Source organism: Dryobates pubescens, chromosome 8 (genome assembly GCF_014839835.1).
Source record: "Dryobates pubescens isolate bDryPub1 chromosome 8, bDryPub1.pri, whole genome shotgun sequence".
NCBI lineage: Eukaryota > Metazoa > Chordata > Aves > Piciformes > Picidae > Dryobates > Dryobates pubescens.
This window is the reverse complement of record NC_071619.1, coordinates 36,303,403-36,320,239: the sequence shown is the minus strand read 5'-3', so window position 1 is coordinate 36,320,239 and position 16,837 is coordinate 36,303,403. Positions and strand designations below refer to the sequence as shown.

Sequence of the window (16,837 nt, the reverse complement as noted above, 5' to 3'; positions counted from 1 at the left end):
TCATCCTCACAGCTCTCCATTGGACTCTCTCTAGTACATCCCTGTCCCTCCTGAAGTGGGGAGCCCAGAACTAGAAAAAATACTCCAGGTGTGGTCTCACCAGGGCAGAGTAGAGGGAGAGGAGAACCTCCCTTGGCCTACTGGCTCCACTCTCAATGCACTCCAGGATACCATTGGCCTTCTTGGCTACAAGGACCCATTGCTGTCCTATGACTTTATCATTTTTTATTGTTATTTCTTTCTTTTATTTATCATTATTATTATTACAAGTGTCCTCTACTCTAGTTACTAGAAAGGATGGAAAGAGCTCACTGAGTGGGTAGCAATTCAGGATTTTCCTGATAACCTAATTTCAGGCATAGCAAAGTGCCTTATTTGCCACACATCATTCAAAGCCATCACTGAATGCAGGATTACTGATTTCCTCATAGTCTTTTTCATGGTGGTATTTTGTCATAATATCTCAGCCTTAATGGATGTACTCCCAGGGAGGTGGGTGGGGTTGCTATCTGTATTGTACACAGTGAAATCAGACACAAAGAGGCTAAGGTGAAAATGGCCAGAGCCCTCACTAATTTTGGGTCCCTAATTTGTCATGTCTTCGATGTGCATTCCCCCAGCTCTGAGTGTGTTCAGAGCAGAACCCCAAACTATATTGGCTCTGCACTTCTGCCAGCCAGACCCCAGGTGTCTCAAACCGAGAGCACACCAATTAGGGGCCACCCATGGAAAATCTCATTTATATAGCTTTTTCATATCACACAGAAACTTGTGGCAAGAGGCAGGAAAATGCCTAATTCTTCAGGGCACTATTCAACTGTAAAAACATGAGGCCATTCTTCTGGTTTTGAACAGCCCCTTGCACAATTCAATACATAACCTTCATCCCTGGCAGCAAATGAAACAGGAGACCTATAGAAAACACCTCCGTTTATGGTAAAGCTCATTCAGTCCCTAAGTATATTCCATTCTGTGCACTGAATGAGACAGGGATCCTGTTGACAAAAAGCCCACCAGTATTTGATCTTATAATTAAGGACCACATCATTATGCCTACATGTGAGAGAAGACAAATTACAGACGGATGGGCAATCCTTTTAATTAATTCTCTGTATCCTAAGTGTTTGACTTTGAAAACTCAGTGAGTGCTTAACAAAAGCATTTAATCTCTTATTTTTCTTCAGAGGAGGAAAACAGGAAATGTCATCATTGGAAATCATAATGGCCTTCTCTTTCCTGATATTAGGAAGGTGCAACTGTTGCTTGTGAAATGGTTGCAAAACTCCTTGCACTCTCAAAGCTTCACTCCTCTGATCTCAACAGATGCAGGCAGATAACAAAACCCCACAGTGCCTGTTTGAAGAAGACCCCTACCAAGAAAATTCTTAGCCAAACAGGGAAAGCTCGTCAACATTTAATGTAGTTAAAGAGATTGACTATTACCATTTATCTCATCCCCTCAAAACTGAGTAATCCTGATCCTAGGCAGGATGTCTGGTCCCCCCTCTTGCATTGTGCAAAGGCTTTGGAAGAATCAAAGAAAAGAGGGTTGTGTGGACTCAGCACGTGATGATGCAAGATACCACAGGCCAGCTTTAGTTCTAATTCTCATACAGCAGTAGCTCTTTGGCTGCATAAGAATATATGCACTGAAGGTGCATATTGTATCTCAGCATGTTTTGTTCAGTTTTCCCAGTAGCTGCTGGGACACATCAGGATGGAGCAGAGGGGATTAAGCACTGGAGGTGTGTGCTAGTGGGGGTACAGCACTCCAGTGGGGAATTTCTGAGTGACTACCATACAAATGCTTTGAGACAATTCACGTCAGGCAGGTAGAAGAAGCCACCAGCTGATAAATCCCTTGTAAGAATTCTCTCCTGAAGATGATGAAAAGTGGAATTTCAGCAGATGTTTGTGGTTAGAAGATGGGTGTTGGAGCTAAGTCTAGGAAAAGGGTGAGGTGGCTTGCAGAAAGGATAGTCTTAAGTCCATTAGAAAAAAATGGGGGGAGCTAGGCAGCTCAGTGTTACAATGCCATAAAGAAATGCCTTCTGAAACTGCCCACAGCAAATGCTGAAGCATCCCAAGTGTCTAGATTTAGCTATTTTGGCCTGATTATCAGGAAGGCATCTTTGGGTTTGAATTCCAAGCCCTGAAGTCCTGGCCAGAAAGAGATAGCTATAGTTGCACTCTGATAGCATGCAGTAGATAGGTATCTCAATGGGGAGTCAAGCCTCCCTAAATTGCAGGAGATGTTGATTCAACTTTCTACTGTACCTGGAAAGATCTCAAGTCTTACCTTCTCCCTACAGAAGACTGTTTAGAGTATGCTGTTCCTAGCTTTTCCTGCTTAAGCTCTTGGGCTTTTTCCACAGAAGAATTAAAAAAGCATGAGGCCAGAGACAGAGACAGCACAGAAGTAAACATAGCTTTAAAGCCTACTGGTTAAACACTCTTCTCCAAGAGGACACACTGGGTCCAGTTCCTGCTCTGGTGAATATTTGATACTAATGTTACAAAACAGTGTTGAGAGAGCACAAGAGACCATTTAGTCCATCTTCTGGTCCAGAAGTACCTCCTACAGCCCTCTAGTGATTGCAGCTGCTGTAATTTTCTCAGCTAATCTATTCCAGTGCATCACAAGCCTTTTGGACTATTCCTGAAGTCCAGTCTGAATCACTCTGACAGCCCATTAAGGACCATTACTCCTTGTTTTATCCACTCTGGACAGGAAGAACAGATTTTCCCCATTTCCTTGCACTCACCAGTTTGGCATCATGGCCTTTCTCAGCCTTATTGCTTTCAGGTTAAAGAACTCTAATTATTTCAGTCTTACCTCACAAATTATATTTCCCTTGAATGCCAGCAATTCTCACTGTCCCAGTCTGCACTCTCACTGCATCACACCTTCTTAGGGTGCAGTACAGGACTAAGGCATGAGATTTCAGCTGAGACTTACATGTGCTCATCAGAGCTGAAGGTTTATCAGATGTGTCTTACAGCCTGGACTCCCATTTGCACAATCCATTCAAAAGATGTCTTCCTTTTTGAAACTGGAACAATGTTCTAGACTAACATGGGACTTCTGGTCCTCTGGAGACCCTGTCTCCCCTCCTGAAGGAGAGTTGGCTGCTCTATAGGCTCCCATGGGCAGCTGGCAGCACATTATTAATCATTCTTATGGAGAACACTTTACATTTGTGCTGTTGCTGCTCAACTCTGAGCCATGGCTTGACAAGCTTATCTCAAATTCCACTGTTTGCAACAGCCTGTAGCTGGTTCCTGCCATATGCAGATTCAAAACCAAGCAAACAAACAAAAAACCACAACCACTTCCTCTAGACAATTATCAAGGTTGAAATGAAAATATAAACTACAATGCATTTAATGAAAACATGAAGCACTAGCAGGCCACAGCTCAAGCTTGTGGCAACCCACTCAATGCAGTCTTCTGTTTTGACAGGAAATCAGTGAGAATTGCTCATTGAGTAGGATTAGCTACACCAGTTCTGCATCCCTGCTGTAATGTTTTCCTTTGGACCATGTTTCTTTGCTTCACTGATGATAAAAGCCTGTAAGATAATGTCAAAATCCTTGCAAATGACAAGGTATGACAACTACTTCCCCTGTATCCACAAGGCTTGTTACAGAAGAAAGCTATATTAGTTTGACATGATCTATTCTTGACAGATCTGTGCTGGCTCCTAATAATCTCCTTTATTTGATTATTCCCACCATTTTTTCCCCCTCAAGAATGAAGTTAAACTGAGTAGTCTGTAATTCCTTATCTTCTCCTTGTTCTATTTTTAGCCTTCTGACACCTCATCCAGCTCTCCTGAGTGTTCAAAGCATTCAGAGCTTACAGTTCACAGATTGCTTCCATCAGCTTTATAAATAAGCTAGGATGATGTGAAGCAACTACCTTACATCAGTACCTCCTTTTCCTAGGTCTTGATCTTCATCCTTTGTGGCTCCTATTTGTTGTTTTAGCAATCAAACTGCAGCTGACCCTATTGCTGGAGACAGGCAAAATGGGCATAAAATGCTTTGGATTGACTGACAATGTAGAATGCAAAGCCTTAACCAAAGATCTCCACTCCCCTCCAGGACTCTTTAGTCAGGATGATATTCTTTCACTCTCTTGCCTTGCCTGTGCAAAATAGAGCAGCTTTATACTGGAACCACTCATTCCAGTATAATCCACAGCTTAATGGCACATTCTCTTGGAAGGTGGTGGTACAGATCTGCTCAGGCAGAGGGGGTATATTCACCACATCTGCTGGCAAATACTTTAATCAAAGTGCCTCTGGATAAAAGGAACATAGCATATTCCCTTCTTCATGGATGCATTCTGTGCAGACACTTGATCTGTGTGCTCTGAAGGTAGCACACCCCCCAGGTGGGGGTTGGTCTCTTCTCCCAGGCAACTAGCACCAGAACAAGAGGACAGAGTCTCAAGCTGCACCAGGGGAGGTTTAGGCTGGATGTTAGGAAGAAGTTCTTCACAGAGAGGGTGATTGGCCATTGGAATGTGCTGCCCAGGGAGGTGGTGGAGTCACCATCACTGGAGGTGTTTAGAAAGAGACTGGATGGGGTGCTTGGTGCCATGGTTTAGTTGATTAGATGGTGTTGGCTGATAGGTTGGACTCAATGATCTCAAAGGTCGCTTGCAACCTGGTCTGGTCTATTCTATTCTATTCTATTCTAGTAGTGGCTAGAAAGCAGCTCAGCAGAGAAAGACCTGGGGGTGTTGATTGAGAGCCATCTGAATACAAATCAGTTTGTGCCCATCCTGGTCTGGATCAGCAATAGTGTAGCCAGCAGGCCAAGGGAAGTGATTGAATGTCTGCACTCACTACTGGTGAGCCCACACCTTGAGTATTGGGTTCACTTTCGGGGCCCTCACCATAAGGACATTGAGATGCTGGAGCAGGTCCAGAGAAGGGCAGTGAACAGGTTGGACTTGATGATCTCTGAGGTCTCTTCCAACCTTGGTGATACTGTGATACTGTGAATCTGGTGGAAGGATCTGGAGAACAGGCCCTTTGAGGAGCAACTGAGGAAACTGGGCTTGTTTATTCTGAAGAAACAACTCAGCTACCTGAAAGGACATGTGAGAGAGGAGGGGCTTGATCACTTCTCCCTAGTAAGAAGTGATAACACAACAGGAAATGGCCTCAAGTTGCACTAGAGGACTTTAGGTTGGATATTAGAAGATACCTACCACTCTAACAGCCTTGGTAGAGTTAGGTAATGGTTGGATTCAATGATCTTAAAAGTCTTTTCCAATCAAAATCATTCTAGGATTCTGTGATCAATTTTCTGTTGCAGATGTCATCCTCAAAACTGTTAGTAGGGCTTTAAGTTCCTCTGGTCTTCCAGTGCAAATGCAAACACCAGGAAGGCTTAAACCCACTGGCTTTCATCTTTGAGCATGCAAAGTCTCCATTCTGACAGATTCCTGATCAGCCTGAGCAGTCCAAGCCTTTGTAAGCTGCCAGCCTGACTTCTCCAAAATAACAAGCTAAGAATTAAAATCTTGACCCTAAGAAAGGTGCACCAGTTCAGAGGAACATGAGTGCCATTTCAGTGCAACTCTCCCACCCACAGTGAAGTGTCCCTGCTGAAGATAAAGTTTTGGTCTGGCTTCTAAACACCCCTTTGTCTCAGTTCCTGTCATTCCAGCTCACTGTTGTTCCAGTAGCACTTCCCAGCTGTGCCACATTTCTTAGGCACAGTTGAGCAAGTGATGCTTTCCTTGCATATTCTCAGCAGGTGCTTGCCAGCAGTGGACTTCACTCTTACATGAAATTAAATGGCTGAAAATTTCACTGGCAGCACATCAGCAAGTGATACTTGCTCCTTTCTGCCTACCCTTCCAAACCTAGATGATTTTTGATCAATTATTTATGAATCCATCGCTGACTACTTTACTCCTGAAGCTGTGGGCAAACAGAAGAAGGAATGATGCATGAAGAACAATGGTCAGTTCAAAATGATGTCAGGTTTTATCTTGCTGGTTTAAATTTGCACCAATATACGTTACTGGGAGCTTGTGACAAAAGGGCAAAGCATGGTACTCTGCTGCCCCAACCTGACCATCCTTGAGTACTTAATAGTGCAGATTTATAAAGTCATTGTGCTCTATTAATAAAATTAATGGGTTAGAACCCATTCAATAGCCTGATGAATTGGATGCCAATTGATAATAGTCTCAGCAATTGTAAGAGTAATCAAAACTGTAATTTACTCTAGATGTCAACAATTATCCCAGAATGGCTTGAGTTGGAAGGGACCTTAAAGATCATCTAGTTCCAACCCCCTTGGTTGGACACCTCTCACTAGGCTCAAAACCTTATCCAGCCTATATTTAAACATCTCCAGGGATGAGGTGTGCACAACTTCTCTAGGTAATCCATGCCAATGTCTCACCACCCTCGTAGTATAGAACTTCTTCTTAATGTCTGATTAAATCTACCCTGCTCTAGTTTAAAACCATTGCCACTTGTCCTATCACTGCAAGTCCCCATGAAAAGTCCCTCTCCAGCTTTCCTACAGCCCCTTTTAGGCACTTCAAGGCCACTATAAGGTGTCCCTGGAGTCTTCTCCAGGCTAAGCAGACCCAACTCCTTCATCCCAATTAATAATAAAGCTGAAGTTCCTGAGACCACAGTTTCACTCTTAGGCAATTTCGTGAGACAAGTGGAATAAAAGTAGCTTCAAAGCTAGGCTGACCTCCAAAGACACTCCCATGTCCCCCTAAATATTAGAGGCACTGAAGCCAAGTGAACAGGATTCTTTTAGAGTCTATTATAGAATTGTAGAATGGTTTGGGCTGGAAGAGACCTTAAAGATCATCTGGTTTCCACCCTCTGCCACTGGCAGAGACACCTCCCACCAGAGCAGGTTGTTCAAGGCTCTGTCCAACCTGACCTTGAACACTTCAGGGAAGGGTTAGCTTTACTAATATAAATATTAGCTTCACTAACTGTCACAGTATCACAGTATCACCAAGGTTGGAAGAGACCTCAAAGATCATCAAGTCCAACCTGTCACCACAGCCCTTACAGAAAGGTCTCTCCTACAGAGAGAGTGTTTAAATATTGTGAGATACCCCAGCTCTTTTATAAATAGAGATATAGTATGATTATGGCTGGAATTAATTCAAGAAACTTCAGAAGCAAGGTGAGTGATGAATGGGACTGACATTTATTGGTTATAATTTAAAAGAATATAAATACATCCTGGCTTCCCTTTTGAGCAATCAAAGCCAATGAACTATGGTTGGAAGATGGCTCAGGACATCTTCTCTTGAGCCAACAAGACAACTGAAGCACAGCCTGCCACACCACAGTGGCATTGGTACCCAAGGGACATGTCAAGAAGAGGTAGGAATTCTCAAGAAAGCAGGCTTCTCCCAGGCAGCCAGCACCAGAACAAGAGGACACAGTCTCAAGCTGCTCCAGGGGAGGTTTAGCTCAAGGTGAGGAGAAAGTTCTTCACAGAGAGAGTTGGGATGGGCTGCCCAGGGAGGTGGTGGAGTCACCATCCCTGGAGGTGTTCAAGAGGGGATTGGACGTGGCACTTGGTGCCATGGTTTAGTCATGAGGTCTGTGGTGACAGGTTGGACTCGATGATCTTTGAGGTTTCTTCCAACCTGGGTGATTCTGTGATTCTGTTCTCTGTGTATTGCTCCTATGGCAGCCATACCCTTCCCCAGCTGCTTACTGGGGGTGGGCAGCCTTTTACCTACAGTAACAGCCATGTGATAGGTGAAGATGCACAACTTTGCCGGCTCTGTCTATAGGTGCTCCTTTGCAGTAGTTGCCACAGCTGCCTACATGGAGCAGAACTGGGCAAGCTGCAAATGCAACTGGAAGCACCAGAGAAGAAGCCATGTTGCTTTCCTACCAGCTTCCCTTCTGACAGCAGTGCCAGGAAGGGTGAAGGGAATAAGGTCCTGAAGGTAGTGGCTGATGCTGCCAGCAGGACTCCCCAAAAAGCACAGCTTAATGGAAGGCTGGTACCCAGCCAGAGGAGAGAAGGAGCAGCAGGACTGCATGGTCAAGGGAGCAGGAGGAAGGCAAGGAGCAGAACAGATGGGGAGAGGAAATCAAATGAATAACAGGCGGAGACAGCAGGATCAGTGTAACTCCAAAAGCACAAATTCTTTTTGTTATATTAAAAACAAATCACTATTTTCATCACACTACTCCTTCACCCCACACACATATTGTAGGATGCTACAGGCTGGATCATTATGATGGCAGGGGAAGAGCTAGCACACTGAGGGGAGAAAACCAAGCTGTAGCCCAGTGATCAGCAATAAAGCCTGGGTGAGGGAAGAAAATGAGTGGCTTGTGTTAAAGGAATACAAGTGGCTAATAAATATCTCAGCTCCACAGGAGTGGCTGAGGATGGATAAAGCAATGTTGTGCTTTTCTAGAGCACCACTCACCTGAGGGCATCTGAATCTGTCTTTTTTTCCCACATAGTAATTACGTAGTTTCCAAATTAAAGAAGCATCTTGCAGAGACAGCCATGATAGGCAGAGAAAGTATGCTCAGAACAAGTCAGAAAGCAGGTTAATAGCATTGCTAGGAAGAGAAATCAGCTCTGCCCAAACTAATTCCTCTCTACTAACTACTGGCCTTTGGTGCTTGCAACCATGAAAAGCCCTGGAGTTTTACACACACACTCAGCAGGTGATAAGGAGAGCCCTAAGGAAACATAAACACCTTCTCCACATGAGGCCATCAGAGCTCTGAGATTACATGTTACCTCCCAGTGTGCTCAGGAGTGTCTTGGAATTACAGATGAAACCAGTGTGGATGAATTCCAGACTCTGACTTTGGACTTCAGATGCTGGAAGGTGTTTCAACTGGATACCTGCTCTGGTATTCTCATAGCAAGGTAATTCCACCAGCAAGGCATGTGCACCTTCCACTGGGCCTCTCTGGATGACTGATCTCCCCTTACCAGCCTGGCATTTCCATGTAGAGCTACTGGGCTAGAGTTATTGGTCGATACACCAATCTCCCAGCGTGTACACACCTGCTCGGCACAGACTAGGCAGAGCCCACTTACACCTCATGTCTTCTGCAGATGAGAGTCACTAAGGAGAGCACATACCTCACAGCATGAGGCCAGGGAATCCAAGCAGGTATCCACATCCTTGATCACATGTGGCATCCATGTGAGACCACCAGCCTGTTCTCATCTTGCAATGGGCAAAGGGCCCAGTTCACCTTCCCAGTAGCACAAGAAGCCCTTGTAACGTGGTAGATGCCTGCAATGGGCAATTTCTGCTCTCTGAGAAATGGGCAGAGGGGAATATACTGTCTGCATTCCTGTGAATCTGGATAGGGTAGGGTGGCTACTAGATCCTGGGATGGCATCACTGGAGTTGCATTTTTTCCTGCTAGTCACTCAAAGCCACACGACTGGAAGAGGGGTTCCTCTCATCCCTCCTCCCCAAGTGATGCCCACACCCTCAGCATGGCATGGGCAGAGTCTGGGGCTACAGTCCATCCTATTATCTTGAGGTAGGAGCAGCTCAGACACCATCATTGGGTCAGGACAAGCCCTCAGACAATACATGTCAGTTCCTCAGGCTGCACAGTTGTACCCAGCCCTTTCACCAGGGATGCCTCTACATAGCAGTGGGTACTGCCTAACTGTTTTCTGCTGGGACTCTCATTCAGGAGCAAGTGGCAAGAGGAAATTTGGATCGACAGACTGGTTTCTTTTCCACTAACCATTACTGGTATCCTCCCCCTGGAAACTCTGCCTGCAATTAGTTCCCTAGGAGGGGGGCTTGTCTGTGCTATTAAGAAGAGTTACATTAAGTGATCTAGGAGAAATCAATGTCTCTAATAGTCAGGAAAGGCAGTGAAGGAGGATAGGGTGATGGGAGGGGTGTTTCTCTGGAGACACTCTTCCGGGGAGTAATCCCAGAGGCATTGCCCCTGGAAGAGAAATAGTAAGGACCTGGAGTAATTAAACTTCCATGCAGAAATTGTTTACTGGAAACTGCTCCATGTCTCTCGTAAAGGCAGAGGCATTGGCTAGACTCTTCCCAGATGTCTCTGCCCTGAAGTCAATAGTCTGTGGTGATGTACACCAGGCTAGCAAGTGGAAGGAGGAAGGGTGTGGATGGGCACCTTTCTTTTGAAAGATTCCTTTTTCTCTCTCCACACTGGTGTTTAAAGGCAAGACTGTGCCTTGCACGTTTTGAAGCGCCTAGATTGTGCAGCACAATTAAGTTATTCGAAATGAAGTTAGAGAAATTGTAATATCCTGAGGCAAGAAACCTGTAATTCTGCAAGCCTCTTCCTCTCTCTCTTTTTCTCCATTTCCTCCTTCCTGCACACCTCTGCAGTTCCTGGAATGACAAGACACCTCGCTGGCTGCCTGTAATTGCTCTAACAGTTCCCTAATGCTTTCTCCTTCTCCAATTGCATTAAACTACATCTTCAGAGGTACAGCCCTGTTTATTCATGCTGCTCGTGTGGAAGGGGAAAGAAATGCAGACTGCCTCTTCCCCCCTCCCTCCTTTGATTTGATGGGTGTGGCAGGTTTAAACCTTTGCAGCCGCTGGCTCTCCAGCGCTGGGGTGAGGAGGAGAGGACAGAATGGGAGAGAAGCCGTCGGATATGCCCAGTGATGAATGAGACTCATCTCACCCACAAGTGGGAAACCTGCTTGCGGGTTATTGTTTAATCACTCATGCAATCCAATACTGAGCAGATACCCCCATAACGTCCATCTGTTCTAGCATGCGGTGCATGCAACACTTGCATTTCTAGCCACCTATCTAAGTCTCCAGCTCTGTGTGTTTCTGACTTCATCCCTTGCTGGCAGTAAAGGTTAAGTTCCATTTTGTCAGAAATTGCTTGACCCAGCTTTTTGGTTATGCCACCTCTTAGCTGACTGTTTTGTGGGCATGGATTCAGAGCTACAATCAGCTGCGGGCAGGAATGACAACACCAAGCTATCTCCATCTCTGATGGGTGGGCACAGTCAGTCTGATACTTCACTGTTCACGTTGGCACTGCAGCCACAAGAAAGAATAATCTGCAAGGTACAAGTATGTGAACATATTTGCCTTTGAGGGGTGGGAGGACAGACACATAAAGGCACACCTAGACACAAATGTGAAGCGATTTCTTCCACGCCCAAGCCTGTGATTTAAACATTTTGCTCTTTAGCTGCCAGAAAGGCGGGACACCAGGGACTTCCCCTGGAAAATAATTTGAGGAGAGCTGTCTTTATTTTGGGAAAGAAACTCCTGCTTATGCTGAAGAGCCCATTCTATCTTTTACTCTCTGTGAAGGGTCTGGGTGGGGACAGAGAACGAGCACAAGCCCCATACCACTGTCTTTTTCTTCTTCAAATTAAAGCTTGCTCTGGTGTATCTCCAGCTTTTCTGAGCAAACTGCCATATTGCCAGTTCGGCAGTTGTGGTGTGTATTCAGGTAGAGGAGCAGGAGCTGGGCTCTGAGCCCAGGAACATCTACCCAATGTGCACAGGCAGGTTTGTGTGGCTGCGTAAGGATCAGAAAGCATGTGCAAATGAATGCATGTGTGCTAGTGCATATACGTGCGGTACAGCTGCCGGCGGCCAGAGAGTGGAGACGTGTGCTGCACATGCAGGCGCAAAGGGGTGTGTACCATGCGGTGCATTCATGGACAGAGTGGGAAGAGAAGGCTATCTGGGATCAAGCTACCTGCACACCATGCATTTCTAAAGAGGTGAGAATGCAGAATGCCAGCTCTAAAGCCGCAGAGATGTAATGAACAGGTACATCGCAGCGTTACCCAGGAGCTTCAATGACCAGCCTGGGATGGTGTGGGTAAAATTATCCCCCCGTCCAATCTCCCCTCCCCCAGTAGCTCTCTTCTGACTCCAAAGAATCCCAGAGCCACCCCACTTTATTTTAAAACGTGCTGTGCACCTCCGCCCATCGCGCTGTCACTCTGCCTCCCTGTCTGCCTTCCTTCTCCTCCTCTGCTCTTTTCATCCCGTATTTGCCAGCTGAATGTGCTCTGCTAGCTGGCTGCAACACGTTTCCCCCACCCCCCGCTAGCCATCACCATCTCCTTCCAGATTTTAGTGAACATCTCATTAATTGCAAGGCATTTGAGAAACCTGCATGGGGAAAAGCACAGGATGACGCAGGGTCTTTCTAGCCCCTTCACTGCCCCTCCCCATTATTCTATAGCATTGCTCCTTCGTTTGCTAATGCACACACCACATCTCCATTCAGAAACAGACTTGATCCTGGATTTTCTTTCAATACTGGGCTGTCCTACAGTCACTGGAGTTAGTCAGACCAGTGTGGTGGGCTGTGGCTCCAGAATACAGCAGTGCTATATTGTAAGACACATATGAATGTACACATACATAAAGAAAGTAGCCAGTACGGTGCCGCACCTAAGAGCCAGTCGAGTTTTGGGTTCAGCATAAGGATGAAAGCTCCTTGCTGCCAACTACAAATCCACAATTCGGGGAAGTTTCCAAAAATACCTTACAAGGTTATCTGCTGTTAGCTCCTGCCTCAAAGTTCCAACTGCATAAACCCAGCATCCTCCCGAGGAAGTCCAAGAGATTCAGCCAAAATAGGTTCTCTTACCGGGGAGCAGATTTGGGCTTTCACACATAATGAAAGGGGGAAGGAGGAGGGAAGAATGATTTAAGTCTGGGTGGTGAGTTTTGTGTTTTTTTTTTTTTTCTTTTCTTTTATTAATTTCATTATCACTCTGGACATTAAAAAAATATTGAGCACTCAAAACTAGCTTCCACCCAAGCCTTCTTATCATCCCAGTTCCCATACAGGAAACCCCAGAGGGTACCTGTAAAAAGAACGAACTGGTTTCCAACAGGTTCACACCGTAGGCTTCTCTTATCCCACCCGAGTTCGGAGCTAGCAGAGGCGTGGTCCTCTGTTTCTTTAACAGCTCATGCACAGTTGTCTAACTGGTTGTACTATGAAGGGGTATTACAAAAAAGGGTAACCCTTCCCCTGGCTAATGCTTTTGTTATTAATTAATTGCATTTTTTGCTATAGCGCAGGTTGGGGGGGGGACATGGGGGGGCGGGGGTAGGGGGGGGAATAGCTTCAGGTTAATTCTTGCTCACATTGTTGTAATACAAAAAAAATGAATGCACCTGTCCTCTGAGCCACCACACAGCACATGCACATAAAGCATCCCCCATTCATCGGAGCCAGGAGTAATAGAGAGCATTCCGCCCAGGGATCAAGGCTCACCGGGCATCCCTTTCTTTTTGGCATAAGACGAAGAATTGCTTCCTTTATCTCCAAGCTAGAGCCAGATCTCATCACGTTCCCTGCCAGCCGCGCACCCCCAACCCCCCCCCAATCCCCCCACCTCCCACCCATCCACACCCTCAGAACCACAGACAGAAAATCCTAAGCAATTCATCTGCCCCCTATAATAAAATAAGAATAGAGGGGAGATTCTGGTAGCTCCCCAAATGTGGACATAGGCCACCCCCCCTTCCCCACATCACCAGCCTCGGAAAGGCAAAGCAGTCATGCTGCAGGGTGTGAAAAGAGCCTTCAGTTGCAAGATGCTACAGAATTGCTGAAAACAGCTGAAATTTCCTCCCCTCTACCCCAGCCCCTGCCCCAGCCCTTCACACGCTCAAGACACACACGCACCCACGAACACCGAGCAGCCAGGCAGATTTCTTAACATAAAGAAACATTAAAATCTTCAGCTCTACCTGTTTTGTTCTTCTCATACAGCACAGCATGATCGTATTGTCCCCTTCCTTCCTTCTTCTTCCTTCCTTCTCCTCTCTCCTTTTCCTCTTCTCTCTCTTATCTCTCCCCCCCACCCTCTCCGCTCCCTCCCTCCCTCTCTCGCTCCCTCTCTCTCTCTCTCTCTCTCACACACACACACACACCAGGGCAGTTAGCAGCGACTGGAAGGTCCACAGCTATTGCTCATCACACATGCACACGCTGCCTCTCCCTACCTCCCTCCCTACCCTTCCCAGAATTGTTCACCAGCTCTCCCTGACTCGTCACCTCCCCACCCCACCCCCACCCCAACAGCCACCACCCCCCCACCCCAAGTCCCTTGCCAGCCTCATGAATAATTAAAATCTTCAATCTGGACCCAATTACCCAACGACTTTCCCACTGTACAGAGGCGACAGGGGAGAGGGGACACTGCAGACTGGGGAGGGGGTGGGAGGGGTGGGGTGTGTCTGGGAGGCACTGGGCAAGGGGGGGGGGGGGGGGGGTAGGGTGGGGAGCCCCCAGCCCCACTCCCATTGGAGCCCCCTGAACCCAGCCAGGGCCAGGAGTGTGTTTAATGCGTGGAGGAAGCGTGGGGTGGGGTGGCCAAGGAGCAGAGCAGGGGGAGTGGGGGCTAATGGCAGGGGGTAGATGCCATGCACAGGTGACGTACCATGGTGGGAGCTGCAAGCTAAATGGGAATCAGGAAATATGTTAAAATGGCTGTTAAAAATTCCCCCACCACCACCACTACCACCCCCCCAGCAGCACACTCACAAACATATATGTACATGCTGCCTGCTTCATGTGTGCAGAGAGGAACCCTGCCTGGTGATGTCCTGTAGCACCCAATGGGACAACTTTCTCCCTTATTCCCTCAGCCCATCCTATAGACCTTTCACAGGCACAGCAAATGCTACTCCTGCAACAAATGATTTGCTGATTTTTTTTTATTCTTATTTTTTTTTTAATCAGAATAGCTTCAAAACCTACAGAAACCATCCTTCTGTATAGATCCTCAATTAATTTCAGTGTCTAGGTAATTTCTGCACCTATTGATCTCCGCCTGCAAATCGCTGTAGGCTGTCAGGGGGAGGACATGGCACGTTCCCACACACAGCCACCCCTCACACACTTGTGGGAGGAGCAGGGATGTATGGAATTGCATGCACAGAAGATCAGGGTGATGTGTGAGCCCGTGCAGGCATTAATGCACACACACACACCACACACACACAACCCCAAGCACACATCCTCAAAGTTCTAACACCGTGCCGCCTCAGAACACAGAGGAACAGGTTGGCTTTAGCTAGCATTGTGGAAAAGATAGTGAAAAAAAATGCCAGGCAGCAGTTAAACCAAAGCATGAAAATGTTGAGGGTGTTAGAAAAAAAGATTGCTGGGTTTTTAGGATTTCATCTACCCAAATTCAAATTTAGCTGCTTTTATTTACTGTGTCTGGGAGGTACAGTCAGATGCTGTTCTCTTTTTTTGGCTCTAATGCCACTACATCAACTTCTCTGCCACACCATGGTGTTACTTCTAATTTATTTTTAATGCTACACTGCCTGAAAAAGAGGAGAAAAAGGGAAATTAGAACTGTTTGGGGTTGTTTGTAAGGCCTTTTGCTCTTTCTGTATACCTGGAGGCACTGTTGACACAAATGTTCACACGTGTGTGCTCGCTTACACAAACGAATGCACGCATCTAGAGATACAGCTTCTGGAATACCCCTCAGCGCAGGCTCCTGCATAATCAGAGTCAGTTGCTATGACATCATTGCAGTTCCTAGTACCCCATATTTTTTAAGGAAAGCAAACAGCATTTCAGAGAGCATCTAGCAAGCTACCTACATCTGTATGTAATACAAGGGAAGCAGCTTTTAGGATCAAGCAGGTGGCAGTTTTGATTATACAGTCTAGAATGCTGTGATCACAACATTCAGAGAAGATCACAGAATCATAGAATGGTCCTCCAAAGGTCATCTAGTCTGACCTTCCCACAGTGAGCAGGGACATCCCCAACTAGACCAGGCTGCCCAGGGCCTCGCCAAGCCTCACCTTGAATGTCTCCAGGGAAGGGGCCTCTACCACCCCCCTGGGCAACCTGTTCCAGTGTTCCACCACCCTCATAGTGAAGAACTTCTTCCTGATATCCAATCTAAATCTGCCCTTAGTATAGTATAGTATAGTATAGCATAGCATAGCATAGCATAGGACAGAATAGAACAGAACAGAACAGAATAGAATAGAATAGAATAGAATAGAATAGAACAGAACAGAACAGAACAGAACAGAACGGACCAGGTTGGAAGAGACCTTCAAGATCATTGTCTCCAACCTTTCATCCAACTCCATCTAATCAACTAAACCATGGCACCAAGCACCCCATCAAGTCTCCTCCTAAACATCTCCAGTCTCTACCTAAGCACCACCTTCTCTACTTTGAAGCCATTGCCCCTCGTCCTGTCACCACAGGCCTTTGTAAACAATCTCTCCCCCTCCTTCTTGTAGGACCACTTCAGGTACTGGAAGGCTATCAGGTCTCCCTGGAGCCTCCTTTTCTCTGGACTGAACAACTCCAGCTCCCTCAGCCTGTCCTTGTAGCAGAGGTGCTCCAACCCCCTGATCATTTTCATGGCCCTCCTCTGGACCCTCTCCGTCAAGTGCATGTCCTTCCTATATTGAGGGCTCCAATATTCTAAACTGGGAAGAGCTGCAAACACCAGCTGACACAGAAGTAGACCTAAGATTTAAATAACAAAAATCAAGTTTAGCTTCAGAAAATGCATATAGAGAAAAAGAAGGCAAACTATGTAATCATAAAAGAGAACAGGTAAGAAGGGGAGCAGCAGAAAGCAATGGAGATCAAAATCAAAGAAGGGATGACTGAGACATGCACTACTGGTAGCCACACCAAGAAGCAGTACCACGGCATTTTAGAATATGTCCATGGAACTTAGGAGCCTCTGCACTGGCCCCAGGGATTGCTAAGGGCTCATCTCCCAACACAGTTAGTGTGTCATGAGCGTGTGGGCCCTTGCTAACCACACGCCTGCCCTTGGGAGG

General features: G+C 46.4%; 1 protein-coding gene across 1 annotated transcript in view; it reads right to left on the bottom strand.

Moving 5' to 3' along the window:
* Positions 1-13,881, bottom strand: part of GAP43 (growth associated protein 43) — a 69,892-nt gene extending 56,011 nt beyond the window's left edge. The window contains exon 1 of the mRNA XM_009908115.2: positions 13,751-13,881. Coding sequence (XP_009906417.1) covers positions 13,751-13,780 — 30 coding nt within the window. The 5' untranslated portion in view covers positions 13,781-13,881. The remainder of the gene's footprint in view (positions 1-13,750) is intronic.
* Between the last annotated feature and the right edge of the window lie 2,956 nt (positions 13,882-16,837).